At 31.6% G+C, this 24,358-nt stretch overlaps 2 protein-coding genes across 2 annotated transcripts; one reads left to right on the top strand and one right to left on the bottom strand.

The window, feature by feature from the left end:
• Positions 1 to 215: 215 nt before the first annotated feature.
• LOC132742491 (tetraspanin-18-like) lies at positions 216 to 7,730 on the bottom strand. Its single transcript, XM_060730931.1, has 8 exons — positions 7,612 to 7,730; positions 7,330 to 7,422; positions 4,882 to 5,112; positions 3,798 to 3,872; positions 2,253 to 2,360; positions 1,496 to 1,696; positions 892 to 975; positions 216 to 661 (listed from the first exon to the last, which is right to left on the bottom strand). The coding sequence occupies exons 2-8, from the start codon at positions 7,402 to 7,404 to the stop codon at positions 524 to 526; spliced, it is 912 nt and encodes a 303-aa protein (XP_060586914.1). The 5' UTR covers positions 7,405 to 7,422; positions 7,612 to 7,730; the 3' UTR covers positions 216 to 523.
• Positions 7,731 to 10,193: 2,463 nt separating this feature from the next.
• LOC132742474 (uncharacterized) lies at positions 10,194 to 19,431 on the top strand. Its single transcript, XM_060730905.1, has 7 exons — positions 10,194 to 10,314; positions 10,843 to 11,067; positions 13,486 to 13,647; positions 13,958 to 14,070; positions 15,869 to 16,549; positions 16,949 to 18,201; positions 18,602 to 19,431. The coding sequence occupies exons 2-7, from the start codon at positions 10,843 to 10,845 to the stop codon at positions 18,841 to 18,843; spliced, it is 2,676 nt and encodes an 891-aa protein (XP_060586888.1). The 5' UTR covers positions 10,194 to 10,314; the 3' UTR covers positions 18,844 to 19,431.
• The last annotated feature ends 4,927 nt before the right edge of the window (positions 19,432 to 24,358 follow it).

Below are 24,358 nucleotides of genomic sequence, written 5' to 3'. Positions count from 1 at the left end.
AAGAAACAAATACAATGTATGATATATCTACAATGACATTATGCATTTAATTGACATTGAAAGTCATGTGGAGTTATATACAGTTATATCAAACCTCATATTGAGCACGTTTTGTGGAGGAAAAAAAAACAACTAAAGATATTTTGCATTTTTTTTGCACCTAGCTAATTTTTTTTCAAACATTTTTTCCCATTATATAATTTTTTTTGTTTTTTATTTAGGATATTAGAATTTCACTGTAATTAATATACTTTTGTATCACAATCTGTCTTTTACTTCACGAATAATTATACCAGACTATCGTAGTTTATATACGTAAATTAAACTTTAAAGCGGTCAAAATGATTTGTATATAGATGATACGGTCATCGTCTTATTTTATCATGTAACTTTACTAAAATGTGATTATCTTTTCATAATATGTATGGTTATTGGCATTATATTGCTATCTTAATAGCATCATGGAATAAATGAATGGTATTATCGTGTTTATTATAGTCAGCATGGCATTATGACATCAATATCAGCGCGGCTTGGAATCCGGAAGAGGTATTTCATGAACGCCTTTCCTGTATACGTTACTGTTAGTAGTATCCAATGAGCCACGTTTCTCTTTGTTGATGGCACGGATCATCAAAATAGCAGCAATTATAGCTAAAATCTGAAGCGAAAAAAATAGTTATAGTAATAAAAATAGCTATGTTAACAGGTTCCCTTATTTTACTTCCTTCTGAATACATTTTTGTCCGTATTCCTCAGTCTGTCGAATAGATATAATAAATATAACATCTTGAAAATTAACATAATTTGAACCTATACAAGATAAATATTACTTTTAGGTAATTTAAGTTGTTGACTTAAAAGAGATTAATAATTGTTATAAAAGCTCACCTCAGTTACAATAAGTAGCACAGAGAGGGCAATAGCACCGGCGGAGAAGTTGCTGAACAGCTCACGGAAGGCATTGTAACACCCCTTAAATATAAAAATAACAACTACAATAATATATGTGGCATCACAAGATACAACTTATCAAAGCTCAACATTTATTTGTTGTTATAAGAATCATTAACTCATTTGGTATGATTATGTTCATTAAATAAGAATGTCTGTTGTCAACGGAATATGGCCAAGTTTTTTTCTATGAGGTCCTGAACATAATTTCTACTAGTTCTTATATTTCCGGGGGTTCTCATATTTTCGTGGCGTCATTTCCGGTCGCGAATGACAGCTTATGCAATTGATTTGCCTATCCGAAAAGCAGTCAAATTTTTACCGACACTTGTTTCTATTTAATACTACCGCTAGAATGCGTTTAAAAGAGGTAAACCACATAGAATGGTGATAAATATTCATAATAATGCTCTTGAAATATAGCTTAATTAAAATAAAAACGTTAAATCCCCGAAAATACGGGTCAACGGCATACATAATTATTTAGATTCTTTCAAGTTGATTATTTAGTGACTGTGCATTTCACGTATGTAAACTTTACCCTTGGTCTATATAGCTGTTGTTGCCCGGCCTGTGTGCACAAAGGGTTTCTACCGAACCTGTAGTTTTGAATGGTCGCTTCCTTGCAGCACGAGTACGGGATCTGATCTTGCAGACGGGTCGGGTTCGACCACCAATATGTCTGTAGCGCCACAAAGTCATTTCGGAACGTCGAGATAGGCGATGAACCACAGCAGTCCAACTGTAACAGACGAAACATGGTCATGTCCAAATAATTCAACTACACATTTAAATTCTTATAACGCTTAAAAAAGAACACACCTTAGTAGTATCTAGGCATCATATTTGGTATTAATCAAAGTGACATTATGCTCACCCAGGGGTACAGACGAAAGTCAAAATAAGTTTACATTTTACCATAATTTCTTTCAATTTTATAATTTACTTCGCATTAACGATAAACCATATTCAAATGACCCAGAGAAATTTCTGACAATATCCGTCGATGTTCAATTTATAAAAAAAGGAGTGGAGCAGTCTTTATAATGTAGGCAAATTTATATTTTATCCTAAATATTTTCCAATATCAACTGTTGGTCAATCAACATTATAACAGTCAATCAATTTTAAACACTCAATCTTTTGAAATATATTATTATAGCCAATTCAGCTCAGCTCAATGAAAAAAGAACATTATGTCAGTTTAAGAAGTTAACATAAAATGGAGGGTGAGAAACACTCGCTTATCAAAATAACCTTGTGAGGAACAGGTATATAATATATAATGTTATATTTACCAGTATAAACATGGTATTCCAGCCATTCGAGTAGACATCGGTAGCTCCCTGGACACCATTATAGAACCGAAGTAAGTTGTTAAACTGTTCCTTTAACCAATTATTCGTCTGAAATTATTGAAACGGTTGATAATTGTTTAAATAGAGAGAAATAAAGATTCCCTGAAGAACGCACAAAACGACGAAATTGAAAATGTTGCAGGCTTGTTATATTACTGATAAATCATTATTCGTGAGACGCTAATTTCCGTAGGGTTTGTTGATAGGTCAATCTATGCATGTAAGATCCAATGAAATTTTATTTTGTCTGCTGCACAGTTATTTCATCATGTTATTTGCAATTTACTTTCTTGAAACCACAAAAGTCTGTCTGACACAACCACGAAACAACCACGAAATTTCATGCCCATGGTATACACATTTTTCCAAAATTGTTGCAAGTATCAAAGAAAAGGCTTCTTAAAAGAGTTATACATTCCTAAAGATATAAGATCGGCGAAATTCTTACAAATTTATATCACTGAATAAAAACAGGAAAACAATGTTGCTGTTCAAATAGGATTGTATTCAAATAAAACATAATTTTTATAATTTAATTAACAGACGAAATATATTTTTTCTACCAAAAATGTAAATGGGGCTTATGCATGGTTTGAAATATTATCTAAAATATTAATCACAACTTATGAAAATGTCATATTTTTGCAATGACTAATCAATGAATTTTTCAATGTACACGTACTCCCATCTGATATGATTTGTTCGATGCTTTTTTTAATGTGTATTACGTGAATTTAACATATTAAACGGACATATTTTATATCATGTCACTAGGTGACTTCAGTATATCTGGCACGTACACTTTAACCATCGATTACAGTTTGTCTAGTAATTAACTTAAATGATAATTAATTACATATAGCCAAAGGGCAATAAAATATAGAAAACCTGCCATGTACATAATCTAAATGATATATTCATTAATCGAAGTATTCGAAATGTAAAAATGATGAAATTTGTTTTAAGAAGTAAGAAAAGTCAATGCGTAGAATCTGTACACGCCTTAATGGTATGTGTGACACAGACTTATATCAGACATCTAAAGTCTTGCGAGTTTTACAATGTAAGTTATAAAAACTCGTGTCACATGAGTCCGCACATGGCTGAATTTTTCTCATATTCATGACCGTAAATCACATTTATTGTTTCACTTCACATTTTATTACACCTCATCCCATTGCAATGCATTACACCACATCACATTTCATTACACCGCATCCCATTTTACTTCTCCGCATTACATAGCACCACATCACATGTTTAGCACCACGACATATCTTATTGTACCACATCACAGTGTATTGCATCACACAACATCACATACAGTTGTATCGTAGTATCGTTTTTCGTATAGCATATTTTATATCTGTTATATGGTTTTATATGCTATTCTAAATATATATTGAATGTTCTCTTTTAAACATGTTTTTAATTTGACAATTTGATAAATGGTGTTTAGTATATTTCATTTTAAACAACACTTACCCCAAAGTAAAATTTACACCAGAGAATGAAAGCGGCCAACTCGATGATCAGAATCAGTACCAGGACAATGACATACTGAAAATATATTATGTTCTTTTATTAGATTTTAAAGCTGTACGCCTCCAGATAAGCCCAAATATTTTAAGAAATTCAATCTTGAGAAAAAAAAGTAATAAGATTTTAAGGAAAGTAAATATGTTAATAATTCGCATGTTACTTTGGATCTAAGACTGGTTTTGCAGTATTTATCATCATATTTCTCTGCGTGACTAACTTTTACTTACTTTCACCTCTTTTAGGTAATTTGGGTGGTAGAATTTAAGTGCCGATTAGAATATGTATTTTGTTGTGCACTTCAAAAGAATTTACTTTTAAAATTCATTTTCCAAATTTTCATCAAAATGAGCATGAATCTGGAGGCGTGCTGCTTTCAGTACTTCAAAAGATAATAAAAGTTGGACCACGTGACTCATTTTCAGTCCAATGCTGAATGCACTACCAAGGACGATCCCTAGTTAGAAAATAGTTAGTCAGGAGCAGTCAAGTTGAAGGAAAAATCGGCCTTCAATAAACAAGTCAGATGGATAACAGATATAAGGTGGATATCATCCTTTTCTGCATTATAAAGATGTCCACATTTATGAGGATTAAAATTCAAAATGATGAGAAATACTAATATATTGCTGTAATAAAATGGTCCTTATGCTATATAGACCGTTGGAAGACCATATTCGTAAACTGCTTATTCATGGTGAATGTATATATTTTTTTTTTATAAAATATCATTTATATATCGTCATCTAAGTGCAGTAGCTATTACTTTTAAATAGGACCTAACTCGTTACTGTACTAATGTATAATTGCTGCGCATCTACAGGATTCCACTGTGCAACTTTAATTTCATTTTTGTTTACAAATGAAAACATCGACTTGTTTCTTAAAATAAAATACTTTTCTTTTTATTTTTTTTTTCTGACCACATTTTAAGAATGCCTAAATCGGTCATGGATGAATTTAACATTATTGCCTTACAGATCGATTGATTTAACATTTGCTTAAAGATCTTCTAAACAAAGTTAAATACCACAACTAGAAGTCCTTTCTTTCTAAAGCAGGCACCAAAACCACCGTCGGCCGACACCAATAGGGTAAATACACCGACGACGATTATGATTGCCGACAATGCCACGATAATATCACCGAGGTTAAGACCACCTAAGGTTCCCTGTCGGAGCATCTGTATAATTCTGTTGTCGGCAACTCCGCGGTTTGAACGCACGACCACACCTAGCACGATCATCCCTATACCTAAAATCTGAAGGAAAAAAAACAAAACAATTTCTGCATTCAAAATGAATCTAGGAAAAAAGGACAGTTTGTATAAAATAAATGCATATTAGAAAAACAGCAATTGCTATATTCAAAAATGAATCTAGGAAAAAGGCAATATTGAATAAATAAAAAAAATCTTAGGAAAAACAGCGATTTGTGTTTACAAATGAATCTAGGGAAAGGCCTTTTTGTATAAATAAAATATATCTTAGGAAGAACAGCGATTTGTATATTCAAAATGAATCTAGGGAAAAGGGAAATTGGTATATATATAATCAATCAGAGTGAAAAAGAAATTGGTACATGCATATTCAAAACATATCTAGGGAAAGGACAGTTTGTACACACAAAATGAATCAGGGGATTAAACGAATGAAAACTCAAACTAAAGTATGAATATATATTTAAGATTCTGAGCAAAAGGGAAAATGATACATTTAAAACTCCAAATGGTATAAACAAAATACTTCAATTAGTGTCTTCTTAACTATAGAGATGCATGTGGACAATTCATTTGTCATGATATAAGTTTTGTATTACAGAATAAGAAGGATTAGCCATAAATATTTTAATTTGAAATGATATTATTATTTAAAGAAGGTAACACATGAAAATATAGCATCATACAAAACATGTGTCATGTCAAAAGGCTCCAGATGAGCCAAAATGATTCGAGAAAATCAAACATTAGAGAAATGTACTAAGAATTTAAGAAAAAAGACTCGAGTAATGATTTACATGTTATGTGCGATTATTATGAATGACTGAATTTGCAGCATCTGTTGCCATATTTCTACTGCATGACTAACGCTGTAAGGGCTATTTTTGTATATTTTAGACCACTTTTTGGTAATGTACGTGGTTTGCAAGTGCCGTTTGCAATGTGTAAATTACTCTCTTTGTACACTTCTTAATAGTTTACTTTTTAAAAAAAAATCAAAATTTTGATTAAGATAAGTCTGAATCTGCAGGTATGCTGCTTTCATTTCAAATGTAGCCTTCTAAACAATATAAGGAAAACCAACATCACCAAAATACAATAACAACTATTATAATGAGTCAATTTAAAGTACAACGTGTGAATTACGCACATGAACATTTTTCTTATTGAGCGTATCTTATTCATGCTTTCGACTTCAATTTATATCCCACATTATTCAAAACTTATTAAATAATGAAATCATTTTCTATAAAAATTGCACAATGGGACATACATCTGAACCAAAATATTTGATTTGTAAATGTAAGTAAAAGTTTTCAAAAGCTTCTAAAATAAAGGTTTCAGCGTCATAACGGCGCCTCTAGATATCTTCCGGATCATCATATTACTGTAAAAGTATTACTATGTAAAACTATCTCTGATCTCCTTTCATCGTATGGTGAAATTGTTTTATCAAGTTATCAAAATATATACTAGAATGTTTAACATAAAAGACACAATCATTAGCTCTTTCCAGTATTCACATGTATTTGTAAACCTATACAAAAAGTTGTCCTCTTTTTTTTACATTTTTATAAAAATTAATGATGTTAACTGATATGTTTTTCACCTGTCATGTGACAATGTTAACAAGACAATGTTCATACATGTATGTATTAGTGTGTTAACAAATATCTGTTCTGTTCTGTTCAATATCACACTATAAGATAAGAACTGCAATGTACTAGTATATTACAAATAATTCTTTAATTACAAATCTGGCCAATATAACACAGATCGACAGAGTTTTAATTAAAGTGAATTGGTCTATAAATGGAAGGTATGTAATACAAAAAAGATATTATATTGATAACACTAATGAATGCTGTTAGCATGTTTGAGATATATAATCCATTACTACATATATTTATTTAGAAGATTATGTTCTAGAAAATCATATACTTTTCTTCTTCTAAATCACTTAAAATAGAGAAAACGGAATCACTAAAGAACGCCCAAAACGACAACATTGAAAATGTTGCAGACTCGGTTTGATTGGGCCTGGTCATGAACGGTACTGGAAAGTGCAAGTTACCGTCCACGCCACCTCGCACCGAATTTATCAACATTTTTACAAGATACAATTTATAAGAATATCAAAATGATACATTTAAAGATACTGTTTTTCTTGCCAATATTAAAAGAAAAAAAAACTATATAAAAATTGTGACAATTGTAGACCAATCCACTTTCAACTAATTTAAAAGGATTTGTACTTACAGCAAACCAAATGTTTACAACTATAAGAAAACATTGGCCAAATCGGCCCGCAGCCCCAAAGTCTCGCATCCCCATCTGATATCTTCTTTAATTCTGTAAATAGATTTAAAATTATATGTAAAATCTTTATTTGTATGAATTCATGTACATATATATATTTTGTCAGTCTTCAACTAGAAAATGATATTACTTTTTGTGAGATATATACGAATTCGAAACAATTGAAATTTCAAAGTAAGTAATTGTATCAAATGTTAAATATTATATTAAAGTTAAACTTACATTTATTTTAAGATAAATTTCCGAAACTAGAAGAAAATAAAAGTCCTTTTCTCGAAAACACTTTTTCTCAACGAATGTGAATGAAGTTGCTCGGACGGTAGTAAAATTTCAAATATGCAACAGGCGATTAGACCCGACCCTAATACAGGATTACGCATCTAGGAATGTTAAAAATGAAAAAACAAATCAATAAGGCCCTACCAGATACCTGTCAGAAGCAATTCAATTAAGATGTTATTATAGCATATAATATATGCAGAAAACAGTAAAGTTCATAAGACCCTCGGGTGCGTCTCATAAGGGGATCGATCATCGATGACAGCTAGGGGTAGGACAGGGTTATTTACATCGGTCGCCCGTGACTTAGATTGATGAAGCTCACTCCAAGTTTTCTACAGTTTTAAGTTATGAGCAATATCCGACCTACATATTTATTTTGACAAGCGTAAATCAAACTCATTTTGTGGTACAAAATGATACATGTATCTTACTTCTAAATTATGTTTGTTATTAATTTGTTTTAAATCATGTACATAGGATAAATGTTTTAAGTTGGTAAATGAACGAAGGAGCCATAGTTAAATTTTTGTCCGTCATCTTACCAGAAGGAAACCCAACACAAATATGTAATTTATTTCTCTTTTTCAGACGCTATCTACTACAATTGATCCGACAAGCTGAATTGAATGTAATTCACCACTATGCTTAAGTTACTAATTTAAAGACTGGCATATCTTATTAAAGTAACATTTAGCCCCAAATAATAGTAAATAAATAGTGCATATTAAAGCTGAATGCCCCCTGATGAGCCCAAAATATTTAAAGAAATATTTTCAAGAAAATCAAATTTGAGAAAAAGATAACAATTCTTAAGAAAAGTAAGGGGATTCAAGTAATAATTTACATGTAACGTGCGATTAATGAATGAGTTTGCAGTTATTTTCAGCGTTTTCTATACTTCGTGATTAACGTTGTAAGGGCTGTTTTGCATATTTTGACAATTTTTATATATATTTTTTATTTGTTATTTACATGCATTGAAAATGCCGTTTGTAATGTGTTAAGTACCTTTTTGTTCACTTGACAATTTTTTTTTATAATTCAAATTGCTTGTGAAAATTAGCATGAATCTGGAGGCATGCTGCTTTAACGGTTTTATTTTTTCGCAATATGTTCCTTTTTTTAGTATAGTTTCCCTATTCTTAGCTATATGTGCAAATAGTACAAAGTTTAGTCAATTATATTTTAAGCGAATTTTATTTATTGAAAATTTTTAACTTCAAAACCAAATTTTAAATGTTGTCGAATACAGACCTTGGAACGTTTTTCTTTTCTTTTTTTTTTCTCTTCTTTTTCCGTTTTAAGCAATATAAAATATTTAACTTAAACATATCTTAAATGGAATTGTTCATCATTCAGTACAGAAAAAAAACATTATAATTTTCAGGAAAATTTGAAAATACATGTATATACTGACTGAATAGCAAATAGTGTAGACACTAATAAAACGGCACGGGTGTGCCGGCTTATATTGTTGCATTGCCACAGGTTACAAGTTTAATCTATTAGTCATCGTTATTGAAAACTATATGGCGACAGCTGCACACCATATGCCAATGAAATATTATTGAAAGAATTCAAAAAACACAAAAGAACATAGAACAAACCAAATGCGAAATGGCGAGAGTATATTATATAGAAACAAAGCCGAGCTAGAAATGCTGAACTTAATTTAGCCGACATAGTTTCTAAATTATTTCGTGTATTTTATACAACCAACACTTCCTAATGTTAAAATTAAATGTTAAAATAATGTGCGGCTTTGAACCAACATGAAAATATATAATAATACATAATCTTCTTTTATTCAGGTGTAAAGTTTATTATTTTTGTCATCATCAAGTCTTATTTTCAATGAATCTAAAGGGGTTTTTATGGTACTCTTCACCGTGTCTAAGACCTGTTCACACCATGTTAACATACTTTTAATGACTATGGCTTTTGATTCTTACAGCAAAAATGAAGGTACGACAAACTGAAAATGACCAAAAAAGTTAAAGTTACGTTCATATAGTATGGTTTAGTGTGTGCCTCATTTTCAACTACGTTTAAAAAATCACTTTTATGGAAAGATTCATTTAGATTTGATTCCTAAATAAGATAATTCATGGATACTGTAAGAGAATCATTCCGATTCATTTCTTGTTCTGCATTTGAAAATATTTATTTTCTTATACAATGAATATATTTTTGAATTATTTTACTTTAATTTCTACATAGTAAAAGATACAATTTAATTGGTTTAGCCAACATTTTAAACTTTACCTTATAAATCTTGCTTTATGATTGTCTCATTGGCACACATTGTCCTTATGGGACATGCTTTCTAAATGGTAACAAAAAACTTATTTTGTCGCGATAAAAAATAAAAATCTTGCTTTTATTGAATAAACAAATGTATTATCTATATATTCCTATAAAGAAATTTGGTAACCTTAATCTTGTGAACCTACTCATACTTTTAAATGTGAGAAATATGACACCACAATAACATCTTCAGCAACAACTGATGGGCGCCATCTGGATTTAGCGAGTGACGTGACGATTTGTGTGTTCTATGAAAACAAAATGGCGGACACAGTGGCATAGTAAGGTCCTTTGGAACTACGTCGGTGTTGGATAGCCACTCTTCTATAAGTCACGGTAAATATTTTAGATACATCCATGAATGTTGTTGAATAGTTTTCATTAGTAAAACGTTATTTGTGTTAAATTGTAATTTGATTTAAAAGCAAGTTATATATAAATATTGGTTACTACAGTTGTTAATAAAACTTTGCAGTAAATTTTAAAGGTGTTTTGAAAATGAAACTGATTGAAAGTTACTCTTGTTTCTTGTGCGTAGGTAAATGGTTATATGAAATTTTTAAATCCCAAGGAGCACGTAAATAATGACACAATGATAAGTAGGATAAATTCTACAAAAATGAGGAATTTATGAATTTATAAGAACCTTTTTTCAATATTGAGGAATATATGAATTTATAAAACTTTTTACAACAATGAAGAGTATATGGATTACAAATAATGAGGAATATGTGAATTTATAGCAACCTTTCACAAAAATGACGACTTTATGAATTTTTAAGAACCATTTACAAAAGAGAGAATAAGAACCTTTTACAAAAATGGGGAATATATATATTTATCAAAACCATACGATTCTTACAGATGAAACTGGTCATATTATCACTGCTGGCTTTATGTTGGACCTGCAATGGTATGATAGAACATATTCCACTACCCGGTGGTCTGCTCGATTGTTTCTCTCGCTATTCACAGAAGACAAACGTAGTTGACACCGTCGGAGAGTCCATTGCCTCGTTCTGTTTTGGACAATACATGTGGCAAGCTTCAAGAGAACAAGGACTTCCCGGCTTCAATATAACCAGAGAGGTATTGATGTCATTATATTAATCTCGATTGACCCCCACACACCTCCAAAAAATAAAAATACTAATAATGATAAATAAATAATAAAAATAATAATGAACATACTCCGAGTTGAATAATATTGTATTTTAAACAACTCAGAAAAATTATTCGTAAAAAATGAAATAATTATGTGGGTACTTGTTTCTACCTTATTGAACTGCAGTTACTTTTGACAAGACAAATTGAATGTGCATTAGAAGTAAAAATTGTGAAACAGTTGAAAGTGATTTATTGTTCAATTTTCTTCCATCACCCCTGCTAAACGGTGACTCGCATTTAATGACAGCCCTCGACACGTTCGTTATAGAGCCCTCGACCAAAATAGCGCTGAAAAATGTAAACGCAGTTTTTAAAAATATCCTTTTTTTTAAGAATATGCCTGTCTTTTTCTTTTTTTTTTTCAAAAATCGAAGAATGCTTTGCCACGTAGAATGTTTTTCTCATCATGAAATACCCCAAAATGACGTTGCTATAACTTTTTCAAAATATTAACTTGTGTGTTTTCTTACACGAGGAGACATATCTTGAGAAATTTCTCAACCATCAAGTTCATGTTGACCCGCATAATCTTGCTTGTATCATTGTGCTTACCTCCCCTTTGGCGGAAGTGTCGAGGGCTCTCATTTAATCAGATCACAAAATGTGAAAAAGCCAGCGTTTAGAAGGGGTGTCCATATAAGGCATTTGCACACCAAGATGCTACAAGGATAGGTATACCTCTACAGTTCAGAGCTAGCCGAAGCTACTCTATGATTACTAACATGTAGAAATGTTTTATATAGCTTGTTACAAATTTTTCTAAATTCAATGAAACACAAATATTTGCAAAGTATTAAATGCATAGAAATGTTAATAAAGAATGCCACTACTATTAAAGAAGACGGGCAGTGCTTTATAGGGACTCCACTGAGTTTTTGTTTTTTTTACATGAAAGAACTGGAAATAATTTTGAGATTAATGTTCCATTTGATGTAGTTCAAGACCAATAACTTGTGTGCAATATATCAGATCAGATGCTCACTTCGTAGCCCCAAAATATTAATAATAATTCTAATTGTGAAAAATGGCCCAAAATTGAAAAATGTTGCAATGTTTTTTATTCAAATCGGGCAAAAAAGCACAAAATACGATTTTCAATTTATTTCTGAGTATTTTTCTTAACGATCATTTCAATATATTTTTGTTTAAAGTGTCCAAACTGATCTAAATAGGAAATTCAAATTTTATGGTTTTAGAATTTTGGACCTCAGTGGAGTTCCTTTAATATGACTAAGGTTGTTCTTTTATTTCACGACACTGTATTTTACACGTTTTTAAAACAAAACATTTTCAGAACCTTTCCAAAAGTAACTGTTCTTTAAAATTTTAACAACGAAATCATGTCAGGTTATGCTTGTTAACTTAATGTGTCATGATAAAAATATTTCACACTTTCTTTGACGAAACATTCGGACATAGTCTGTAACATGAAAAAAAACATGTTACACACATCTAGTTCACGTGTTCATTTGTGCTGCTTCTAATAGTTACTCAGGTGAAAGGAATAAACATGTGATATTTATAGAATTCATAGTTAATGCCTTAATATATTTTATTTTCAATTTCAAAAGTGTGTGTCGATATAATACCATTTATTAAGTATAACTTCTTCCAACTTGTAGAAGTGTCCGGGGTCTCTTAACTATGTACAAATGGCACCCAGAACCCAAATTATTTCTTAATTGAACGTATTTTAAAGACGGTTGATATCTTTTAACTAGCTTTAAAAATGCAAAAGAGTAAATAAACTTGGTATAGAAAATAAAACGTTTAACTTCAGTTGATATTTGCCTACCGTTTCGAACTTAATGTTCTTAAAAACATTAAATTATGGTGAAATGCTAGAAAAAAGGAAGAAAGGAAAGATATGATTGAATTTATCGAAGTTTAATACTAAAGATCAACATGTAAAGAAATATGATCGTACGGAAAGACCAAGTTTATCCACACTCATAGTAATTCAACAATCAATTAGTCTGTATATTCAGAGCTTACCTCTAACCGCAACATTTTTGTATCTTTATTGTATCTTTTGTATCTTTTGTATCTTATTGAAAAGTACTTTTACTGGAGAGGAATTGATATAAGTATTGTTTTACTTATTTTCCAATCCAGTCTGAATTACATTGTTGTGCAATGTTTGTAAAATGTCATTTTATGTACAATTTATTGAATACATAAAGTTTAAACTAAAAATTATGTACTACCATTTCATTGTCACACCAAGCTATCAATATAAGAAACTTTATAACCATATTAAACTAATAGATGACCTGTACATGCTAGCAACATTTGTTCAAACTTAACTGATATGATATTTTAATCTCATGTTATTTACAGGCATATAATTGGGTACAAAGTCTTCTCCCAAAGCCACCATCTCGCAGACATGTACGCCAAGCGGTTTCCCCAAATCTCAGAATCAGAAAAGAATACCGGCGTCTTACCGATATGGAACGCGCAAACTTTCATACAGCTATACAGTTACTCAAGGCTGATACGGTACGATGAAAGAAGCAACAAATTTTCATATCAATATTTTAACCTTTATTTTATGCGTATACAAAGAGTTATTTCATTTTGTGGATAATGAGTGAAGCTGCTAGTCAGTGTTTTAGTAAAAGTGTGCATTTTTTGCCAGTATGATCATACTTATTAACCGAGGGATAGCAACTATATCTCAATTGTCACAACAGAAATTTGCTGAGATATTCCATATTGTGTAATATTTCTTAACAGTAACAACAAATACTTGTTTTTTTATTTTAAACTACGAAATAATGATCTAAGATGACTTCTGTTTGTCTTTCAGTCGGTGGCTCCCTCTATGTACGACGCCCTCTCTGCTATTCACCAGGGAATGATGACTCATTCAGCACACGGTGGTCCTAATTTCCTTGGTTTCCATAGAGTATATCTTCTAATGTAAGTGTCTAAGATTTAAAATATTGTTTACGTCTTGTCATTATTGATTTTTCCTAGTTTTCTTTTCTATCTTTGAAAATATAACAAAAATTAATGGGGCTGCTAATTTCATAACAGAGCACCGCATGTAGGTTAAACGCTCGTCTGTTTAAAATTCTAAAGTAAAAAGGGGCATTACTCCAAAAATATTGCTTTCAGAATAATGCCCATTCGATCATAATAGCCCGACTTTTTCTTCGGAACAGACGAGCTAAAATGGTTTCAAAAAAGGTTTTAATAAATTAATTTTTAGCTCGACTATACGAAGTATATGGAGAGCTGTCGTACTCGCCCAGCCGTCGGCGTCCGCGTTCGAGTCCAGATTTCAGATTAAAGTTTTGGTGCAGTAAAATATTTTTCACTATAACTTTTTCATTTCTTAAGGTATCAACTTCAACTTCAAATATCTGTTTTTTATCATCAAATTCATCTAATGTGATAAGGTTTATAACTCTTGCACCAATATTTTTAGATTTATCTCCCCTTGAACTAAAATTTTCCTTAAACTATATTTTTTTTTACTATTACTTTTTCATTTTTTAAGGTATCAACTTTAAACTTCAAATGTTTGTTTCTTATCATCAACCACATCTTATGTGACAAGGTTCATAACTCTTGCACCAATAATCCAAGAATTATCTCCCCCATTAACTTAGATTTTTTACTATAAAAATGTTATTTTTCACTATAACTTCTTTAGTTTTAAAGGTATCTACCTACACATTTCTTATCATCAACCAGATCTTAGGTGACAAGGTTAATAACTATTGAAGCAAATTTTTTAGATTTATATCTACCTATGAACTTAGAATGTTCTTTAAAAAATATTATGACTTCTTAACTTTTTAAGGCATCTTCTTCAAATATATATTTCTTATCAAGTTGTGTGACAATGTCCGTAACTCTAGTGTGACTTTTTCCAGAATAATTCCCCTTTGAACTTTATTTGAATTTATGTTAACAACTATAACTTATTGTCATAAGAAGAAATATATTTATATCATTATTGATTTTTCTTTCATAGTTTTGTCTTCCTTACTGCGTCCAGTATTTAATAAGTCGAGCTTCGCTGTCTCCTGTCACAGCTCTTGTTTATAATATGTTGAAACCAGAAGGAATACTAACAGTGTAGCAATACCATGTGACCATGACAAATATTGCTCGATTCGAAAAAGAAAATGTCCGTTAGTATTTTATTTCTGTTCCAATTTCTTTGGGATATGCACCAGTCTACGCGGAAAATTATAAGCTTGCCACAGAACATTGGATTTCCTTCAGTATATGAGCCCTTTTATCAAACACTTCGTATAAACTGAAGTCCGGTCTTACACAAACAACTTTCATGGTAATACAAAGTGTTTGATAAAACGGCTCATATACTGAAGGAGATCCAATATTCTGTGGCAAGCTTATATTTTTCTCGGTAGACTGATGCATGTCAGAAATAAGATACTAACGGCTATTTTCTTTTTCGAATCGAGCAATATTTGTCTTGGAAATAATGTCGAAAATGACGTTAAGGTCACGTGGTATTGCTTCACTGACTTAAGTTTGTATGACTTAATGAACAGATAGTTATTGCAATTTATTCTGTTAACACACTTACATATACAACATGTATTGTAAAAAGTTTTAATAATACGTAACTTTACATTATAGTTCGAAATAATTATAAGTAACTTGGAAAGTTCGCATCTAGGCCATGACCCATTTTAAATTACCTTTCAATACTTGACATTCAAATATATATTGTTTTTAGGTTTGAGAATGCCCTACGGACAAAAATCCCTTCAGTCACTATACCTTACTGGGATTCTACTTTAGATTCAGCTTTGATCAACCCGACACAGTCAATATTGTTTACAGACTCTTTCTTTGGTAATGGATTCGGAATGGTAAACACTGGACCATTTGCCGGCTGGAGAACACTATCAGGGCCTCTCATAAGAAATATAGGTCAAGCTGGCTCGCTCTTTCATGCTAATGATATGGCACGGATTGTGTCTAGCATAAGACTCGTACAAATAACCGAGCCGAACGCTGCCGTAAATTCAAGTTTAGAATTCTTGCATAATCAAGTGCATTTATGGGTTGACGGTCAAATGGGTTCGCTAGAAACTGCAGCGCATGATCCTATATTTTGGCTTCATCATTCATACGTGGATTACATATTTGAACTATTTAGACAGAATCAACGAAGATTTGGTATAGATCCCACCTCAGACTATCCAGTTTTTGTAAACAACTCAATGCATACAGCAATGTATCCCATGGGACTGGCAGGATTACGAAATATTGATGGGTTTAATGACCGGTTCACAAGTATGATATACCAGTATGAACCGTCACCTGGATGTTCATTGAATTTTCCGGATTGTGGGTCGCCATACCTGAGATGTGTCGTGGCCGGTTTTCAGTCAAGATGTGTATCATTAGATTGGTATACTATTACTTTATATTTGTTTTTTTTCCATTTTAGATAACAATACTCCGGTGTAAGTTTTAAAGGTTTAAAACCAAATTTAAGCCATCCAAACATTATATTTATTAAGATTTTGCTATCCATGACATGGACATTTTACAGGTTTAACTATACATATAATAATCTATTGATGGACCTTGTAGACATAACTTTCATTTAAACCGTTGTAAGACATATTTAAATCGTGTTATGACCTTTTAAGTACGGGAAATGTGCACCGACATTAAATAAAATACACCTTTTAATGGGCTTTGTTAATTCTTAATTGACATGGAGCTGTTTCTTTAAGTTTTATTTATGTCCATCGTTTTATTTTTTACGGCATGTTGTTGATAAAGTACACGGTATTTAATCCAGGACTGCCGCCCCACGTGTTTCAGCAATCAGGCAACAGCTAATGAACCAAGTTGTACAAGAACAGCGAATGCAAGCCGTGGCAAGACTTAGCATGATGAACGCTGCACGTGCACAGCAAGCACAGGTTACCATTCAAAACCAGATGAGAGTGAGTCAGCAACAAAGATTATTGGCGGAAATGCGAAGACAACAAGCTTTAACTAAAGAAAATGAAAACGCTGGATTAGACGATCCAAGTGAACCTACACAAGTACAACGTCGTTCCATACAGCGTCGTTTTAAACGCCAACTGAAGTTAAATACATTCAAGTATTTACCAGATCCTAGAGGTAGCCAATTCATGAAAGGGAATCTGAACATCAATTCAAACATTCAGTTTCAAATGTTACCTCAAACAAACCAGAATATGCCAAGCAATGTTCAGAACTCGACTGATGCTCCATATATATCACCACCTGTAATGCCTGCAGACATGTGCCCTGTAATACCAATGGCACAAGGCTATCAAAATACTTTTAATATGAACGGTAGAAGTGATATCAAGCAATGGGTTTACATACCGGTCAAAGTCATTTATCAAAGACCACCGACCTTTAACAGTTACGATTCATATCCAATTGTCAATGGAGAAGTGGAGGCTGAAGATATATACTCACCAACCGCTTTCAGGACCATGCAAAATGTTATGCCAAAAGGAAAGCCTGCTTCATATTCCCATTGCCAAGCTCAAGAAAGCGGAGCAGGGAAAGTTTATATCAGCTCACAGGGCATGAACTACATGGGTACATACAAGGAATACGCTGTCGTCGATCATAGACTTGCAATATCTGTTGCAACTGCATACGTAGCTGTCAAATCTCCCCAGTTTGGAGCATCGCAGGTATTCTTGAATGCCTATGATTCTTGCGGAAGAATATGTCAACCTTTCTGTAAACTTGCTGGTGCACAAGGATTCCAGAGGTGTTCGGGCGCATTTAGGGTGACCTCATCATTTCCAAAGCTTTACGGCACCAATTATGGTGATGCTGTGACACACCTTTGGCAATTTGGCAAAAATGATATATGTCCAACAATGCAAGATGACAGTATATATATTCAGTTCCATTGTAACTTTAAAGAATCGTGGCCATTTGGTATGCAACCCCAACAAGCTGCTCGAGGGCCAGGTGCTGCTGCTTTTGATGAAATCGAAGAGCCAGAGGTATCGAAACAACCAATTGTATCGAATGGACCTGTCAATGTAAATCCAACAGGTAACATTAATATATTGATAGAACAATTTACTGTCTAAATGCGATGCTATAAAAAGATTCTCTGACGCTTTTTAGCCTAAAAGTATATACAAGAATATCAATGCTCGTGTCTCGTATTGCAATTTGTACTGTTATTAAATGGTAAATTTAAAAGAAGAATATAAATTGCAATGCTCAAGTCTTTTGTTTTGTTCTCAGAAATTATTTTAGACATAACATTACTGGACAAGTCAATTTTCCGTTTGGCAAAAATCACTCGCTGCTTTGTACTGGTTGGTTCCAGGAACGGATCAGAGAGTTTTTTCTTTAACTTGATTCTAACTAAATTAATTTAAGTAGATAATTATTACTACTTATCAGGAAAATAGGATATTATTAATTATTCATATTTCATTTTTAGCATGCCATATTGGAAACGGATGTATGCTTTCAAAAGGATGTAACCAATGTGTAAATGGCAAAAGATATAAATGTATCGGCACATGCGCATTGTATACTTCCTGTCAAAATGGTGCCCACCACATCCAGAGCTGTCCCGATAATACTATATTCGACCCAGATGATTATGTGTGTGTGCCAGGCATGTGTCCTAATAATTCAAAGGTTTGGTGGCATGCTTCAAATGTGAATGTGTGGAAATAAAGGACAACCATCGGACATTTAAAACTGAGTTGTTTATAATTTCAATGCGTATTGAAAATAAATTGATATAAAAATCTACTAAATCACATTTTTGATGATGATAGTATACAAATGATGAAAATGATATACACTGAACTAACCATTAAAATGAATTTTACTTGTATGTCGTATTTTTTAATTAAATTAACACTTGACAGATCTTTTTTTTTATAATATATGTCAAGTTTTTTCGTAATCTAAGTACTATACAGATACTTTCATTTATGACCTGATTCAAATTGTCGCCCCTTGATGACATCATTTGGTGATACGATGGGCATTGCCAATAAATAAAGGGATATGAACATCTAAATCCTTAATCTGACATTCGAAGTGAATAATTCATCATTGCGTAAAGTAAGGGGAATAACTGTTCCTCCATTGGGTTTCCCCATGTTTCTTTACGAATGCATTGAACATTTTATATGAAGTTTGACGTAGTAAATCAGTCTAGCTAAATATTGGTAGCAAACAAGGTAGACAGTACCTTTTCATTGAAGGTATTTTCTTTAAATACAAAACTGACCAAGTAAATATTTAAACAGAGTTATCATTGCTTTTATACATGCTATATTTATATATATATATATTTTATACATGAGAGTATAAATATAAAAACAATAGGTGCTAAAATGACTGATTATTGCGCAAGAAGAATCATTTACTTGGTTATGAATCTTAAATCACCCTTTTAAGACATTCCACGTAAAGAACACCTGTTTGTTATGTGATTCGTGAAATATTGTTAATTATAGGTTTGTGTTTTTCTTAAATTAATATTTTTCAAAAGACTGAAAAGCGTACTTATATTTTTTGTCATCCTTTGAATGAATAATTCTAACACTTGTATATTCCTGTGCATGAAATAGACTGTGTCTGACAACTGAAATTAGTTAAACTGACATAAAATGTAACAGGTATAAGTGAAAAAAATAGGCTTCATTAATGTAGTTTTTATGTTTTGTGAATGGTTCATCTACAGTACAAATGGACAACAATAAGTCACTATAACCTTAGATATTTACGAAACGCACACACATTCAATTGTATAAGCAATTTTATCTTTAACATATCTTAGTTTTCCTTAAAGACCTATTATGCCTCAGAAATGCGTTAATTTTATTTCTAAAAATCTTCTTATTTTTGGTGTACTTTTATAATTTTTTAAAAAAATACTCATTGGCCAATCACCTTAACCATCTTTTTCATCTATTTCTTTTTCTTTGTAATTAGTACAGTAAAAGTGGTTCAGTATTTTGTTTCGGGAGTCAAAATACTACTTTGCTTACCATTTTGCTACAGTTATGACAAATTATTTCACATTTATCGCTACTTTCTTCATGTTACAAGCATCTAACATACTCTCAAATAAATATTTAAATGTAAAAAAACTCCTATTTGCCCTATGCAAGGAAGTAATGTTTTCCTTTCTGAGGCATAATATGCTTTTAATTAAAGCAATAAAACACATGTAGGGGCGTCCGTGGCCTAGTGGTGAAGGTAGTTGACTTCAAACCACTTGCCCCCCCCCCCACCTCTTTCATGTGAGGAAGCTATCCAGCTAGCTTACGGAACATCGGTGGCTCTACTCAGGTGCCCGTTCGTGCTAAAAAAATGCACGGAAAGGCACCTGAGGTCTTCCTCCACCAGAAAAGCTGGAACGTCGCAATATGACCTATACTGTGTCGGTGTCACGTAAAACCCAATCTTGAAAACAAACAAACAAAATAAAACACATTTAAAGTTGTTTCTTTAAACCTTAACAAGCCACAAATATGAAACGATTTTTTTTCAATATGGACTTAACCATTAATAAATTTAAGGGAAATTTTCAAAAACTGTTTTGACTGAATAGCGAACGAACACTGCTGACAAAAATCCGACGGCACGGTGCCGACAGATCGTTGTCTGCACTTGTCGCACTGGAAGATTTAGTCACTGCCAGCAGGCTATAATTTAATCTAAGTTTATTCAAAACGTGACAGAAAAAGGAAACATTTGAATTTATGGATGTTTGATTTTAGCCAAGACATGCCTCAAACATATGTTGTAATCAATTGTCAATTGCAAATGTCATTGTAGTCTGGTTTTATGCGCTATTAGCAATAAATATGTTTTATTTATCTTGTTAATTATTTTATAACCGACCTTTGACCTAGCAAGTATTAGTAGACAAGTTCGACTACAGTACACAATGCTTTTAGTAGCTCCTCTCGGATACGTTTAAACGATATTTTGGGGTAAAATGCACTGGAATATTTGATATAAGTGGTAAAATCGGATTAAATCGAATTATTTCTGTAAAAGAGTGAAATTTTCAATACTTTTAACTCTGTTTCAACGCATTTTAAATGATTTTATCTTACATGCGTTCAATAATTCATATTGATTTATTTCTTTATTAAATTTACTGGACACAATAGAGACATGTACGTATATTTTCTTATTTACTATCAATCTTCTTTTAATCAAACAGCTCATTTTAATTTCATCATGATAAGCCATAATTCTATAACGATAAAAATGTTCACGTTAAAATACATTTTTCTTTACTATAAGGTTAAACACGACCGATCATGAAAGGAAAATTGAGACTCCTCTCGCCATTACATATGTATTTCGGACTTTTACAAGGTTCAGCTATAAGTCCTGTATTATTTTAACTGTACAACCTTTCAGTTCATTTATCATAAGGTATGGTCACTTAAAAGGTTGATATATATTATGAGTTAGATTTTATTTTTAAATATAAAGATAATATTATTGCGATTCTTAATTAAAATATACATACATTTTAAATATATTATTATTTTACTTGGTTAGGTAACAGCCCTATGATATTTGCTAATAATTTTGAAAATTGCTTTCAATGTGTTCGTGTGAACTCCGCTGCAAAACTTGTATTTCAAAATATTTTCTTAGGACAATTGGATCAAAAAGCAACACAAAATTAAGTATCAAAACATGTTTCGCTTTATTCAGCTTCCTAAGTTGATACATGAAAATATTTTCATGTCATAATTAGAGCTTTAAACGTATCAGTCAATCGTTATTTTAGATAGGGGTCCTCTATCATTTCAATAAGAATAGAAGATAACAAACTGTCCAAGACATATATTGTCTCTAATTCAATCATTCACATTTATGGGAAAGTACTTACAACCATATTACAGTCTTTCCCAAATGACGATATTTAAAATTTACTCATTTATAAATGCATGCCATCTTTTATCAAACCTGAAAAAAACACTGTTAACCAAGTAAATGTAATGCTTAAATAAAAAAAGTAAAGTAATAATGTACACGTCTCCACTCCTTTACAATTTCTTTGATATTTTAACTTTATTACCATCATCACAAGATATTATAATACTTACAAAATAACGCTAGCAATAACGACTTGTTAACCACTATATTTATTGAGTAATAACTTTTACAATTGTCATAAATGAATGTTCAATTACTCAGGTACACTTCCCGACAAGGGAATTATTTTATGTTCACTTTTTGTTAATTATAGTTTGGCAGCACTCCGGCAAAAAATGAATGAAGCAAATTTAATTGCAAACGCATAGCAAATTTTGTTAAAGATAATTGTCATATAAAAGTAATTCCAATTATATTGAAATAATGTTTGAAATATCACAATTTCAATTTCTATTTATTTATTCAACGAAGATCATGCAAGCATGACAACATGGGGAAATAATACAATAACATAATAAATGAGGCTTCAGAATCAGACAGTGCCAATATAACATGATTATATAAATTTCTAACTTAAATATTGCAGGAGAGTCGATATTACATCAAATACCTCAATTGAGTTCTCCACAACAATAATTTATGCAATTTTTGGCTCATTTGAAGGTTAATATAATTTCTTTAATAAAGAAATAAAGTTGTTTGTAATATGGACTGTTAACATTAGTGTTCAAAGGTAGATCAACAGAATGTATATTATGTTTCTTTAAATAGTTAGGTTTTTTAAAAACTAAAAATATAATGAAATTCATCACCAATGGATCTATGACACAGATATAATGAAATTCATCACCAATGGATCTATGACACAGAGTACAGATACGCCTGTTAAGTTCGACGCTATTCCAACTCCCAATTTACATTTGTTTTTTCTTGTTAAAAAAAAATATCATATATTGTAAAAATTGTTGATGTATTTTTTACAAGAAATGTTTCAAAACAAAAATTATATTTAAATAATCTATAATTCGTGCATTTACTGGAATTCTCAATACTACAATACCAATCATTAAAAAATAAATCCGATAAGTTCTGTTTTACTGACTTCGTTTGACTGACAAGGCAACACCTTATAACTAATTGCACTCATTTTGCTGTATAATCACTACAATTAAAACAGTGAAATGTGGGAAACACAATGAAAGACGTCTTACAACAACAACAACAACAACAAAAACAACAACAGAAACATATTTTTTATTCACTCAAACATGCATACAACATGTAATATGAGGATAAATGTCAAAAATCTTAACGAATAAACTAGTACTGCTGTAAACTTAAAGACAAAACCATTTCTTCTGTCACGTGCAAAAAAAATGATTAACAAAAAACATTTGAAGATATTTAAAATCAACAAATACATATTTGTATCTCGCATTGATACTCGTTATCTTTATAAATTCATTTGTTTCACTAGAATAAGCACTCAGCAAAATGCCTAATTGGTTGATTTACATGTTTGGGGGATATCGCTATGGTTAACATCAATTAATCATTGAATGTCCGTGCTCATTAAAATGTTTCATATCAAATAGTGATCAATTTCAAAATGTGTATTTCACTGGTGGAATAGAAGCGACGGTATCAATTGGCATTTTTTGAATTTGGCATATTTTTTATAGTCAAATTAATAATCTATTTTGTAAAGACAATAATTATACCAGTTGTTTATATATTTTGATTTTGTCAGGATATAATAATTTTGATTTCATGCATCGATGTTATTGGTACTTATATTATTATACTATACAAAATAGTTGTTTAAATCTAAGACCAGGACTATGTGGTATCAAATTCCATAATTTTTCTAACCAAAATATTTTTTAAAACCGTTTTTTATAACCAATTCTTTCGGTGTATGATATCTTTACCGATCTTTTACAATGTTTTTCAACACTTTGACTATTGGGTTCCAGTCGTTCTATCTGGACAAACTAATCCTGTTTCATGTTATTAAAACTGCCGTGGTAATTTTAGGATGCATACTCGACGGTTGGCTGAGTTGCTTAAAGCTTTAGTACAGCAGAGTTTAGTATAATGTGGAAATAACACAGGAATTGTGCAAAAGTAACACCAACCTGACCTGTGCAATATATGGCCGTATCAACCAGTAGTATATCAAATTGAAAGAAAATATGCAAAGAGGTATGATAGACAAGGTGGCCACACAAAAGTCGTCTTCCAAATGGTAGTCAGGTGGTCATTGTTA

The sequence above is a fragment of the Ruditapes philippinarum genome, unplaced genomic scaffold (assembly GCF_026571515.1).
Source record: "Ruditapes philippinarum isolate M1 unplaced genomic scaffold, ASM2657151v2 ctg391_1_1_1_1, whole genome shotgun sequence".
Classification (NCBI taxonomy): Eukaryota; Metazoa; Mollusca; class Bivalvia; order Venerida; family Veneridae; genus Ruditapes; species Ruditapes philippinarum.
Note: the sequence above shows the minus strand (reverse complement) of the source record. Positions and strands in the feature narration are given on the sequence as shown.

What these genes read in the sequence shown, in the direction of transcription:
- LOC132742491 (XM_060730931.1), bottom strand. Translation starts at nt 7,404, where the DNA reads ATGGGGATGCGAGACTTTGGGGCTGCGGGCCGATTTGGCCAATGTTTT. An exon ending in TTGTAAACATTTGGTTTGCT is followed by an intron (nt 5,113 to 7,329) that starts GTAAGTACAAAT and finishes TTTTTCCTTCAG; the next exon opens with ATTTTAGGTATAGGGATGAT. An exon ending in GGTGTAAATTTTACTTTGGG is followed by an intron (nt 2,361 to 3,797) that starts GTAAGTGTTGTT and finishes CAATAATTTCAG; the next exon opens with ACGAATAATTGGTTAAAGGA.
- LOC132742474 (XM_060730905.1), top strand. Translation starts at nt 10,843, where the DNA reads ATGAAACTGGTCATATTATCACTGCTGGCTTTATGTTGGACCTGCAAT. An exon ending in AGTTACTCAAGGCTGATACG is followed by an intron (nt 13,648 to 13,957) that starts GTACGATGAAAG and finishes TTTGTCTTTCAG; the next exon opens with TCGGTGGCTCCCTCTATGTA. An exon ending in CATAGAGTATATCTTCTAAT is followed by an intron (nt 14,071 to 15,868) that starts GTAAGTGTCTAA and finishes TATTGTTTTTAG; the next exon opens with GTTTGAGAATGCCCTACGGA.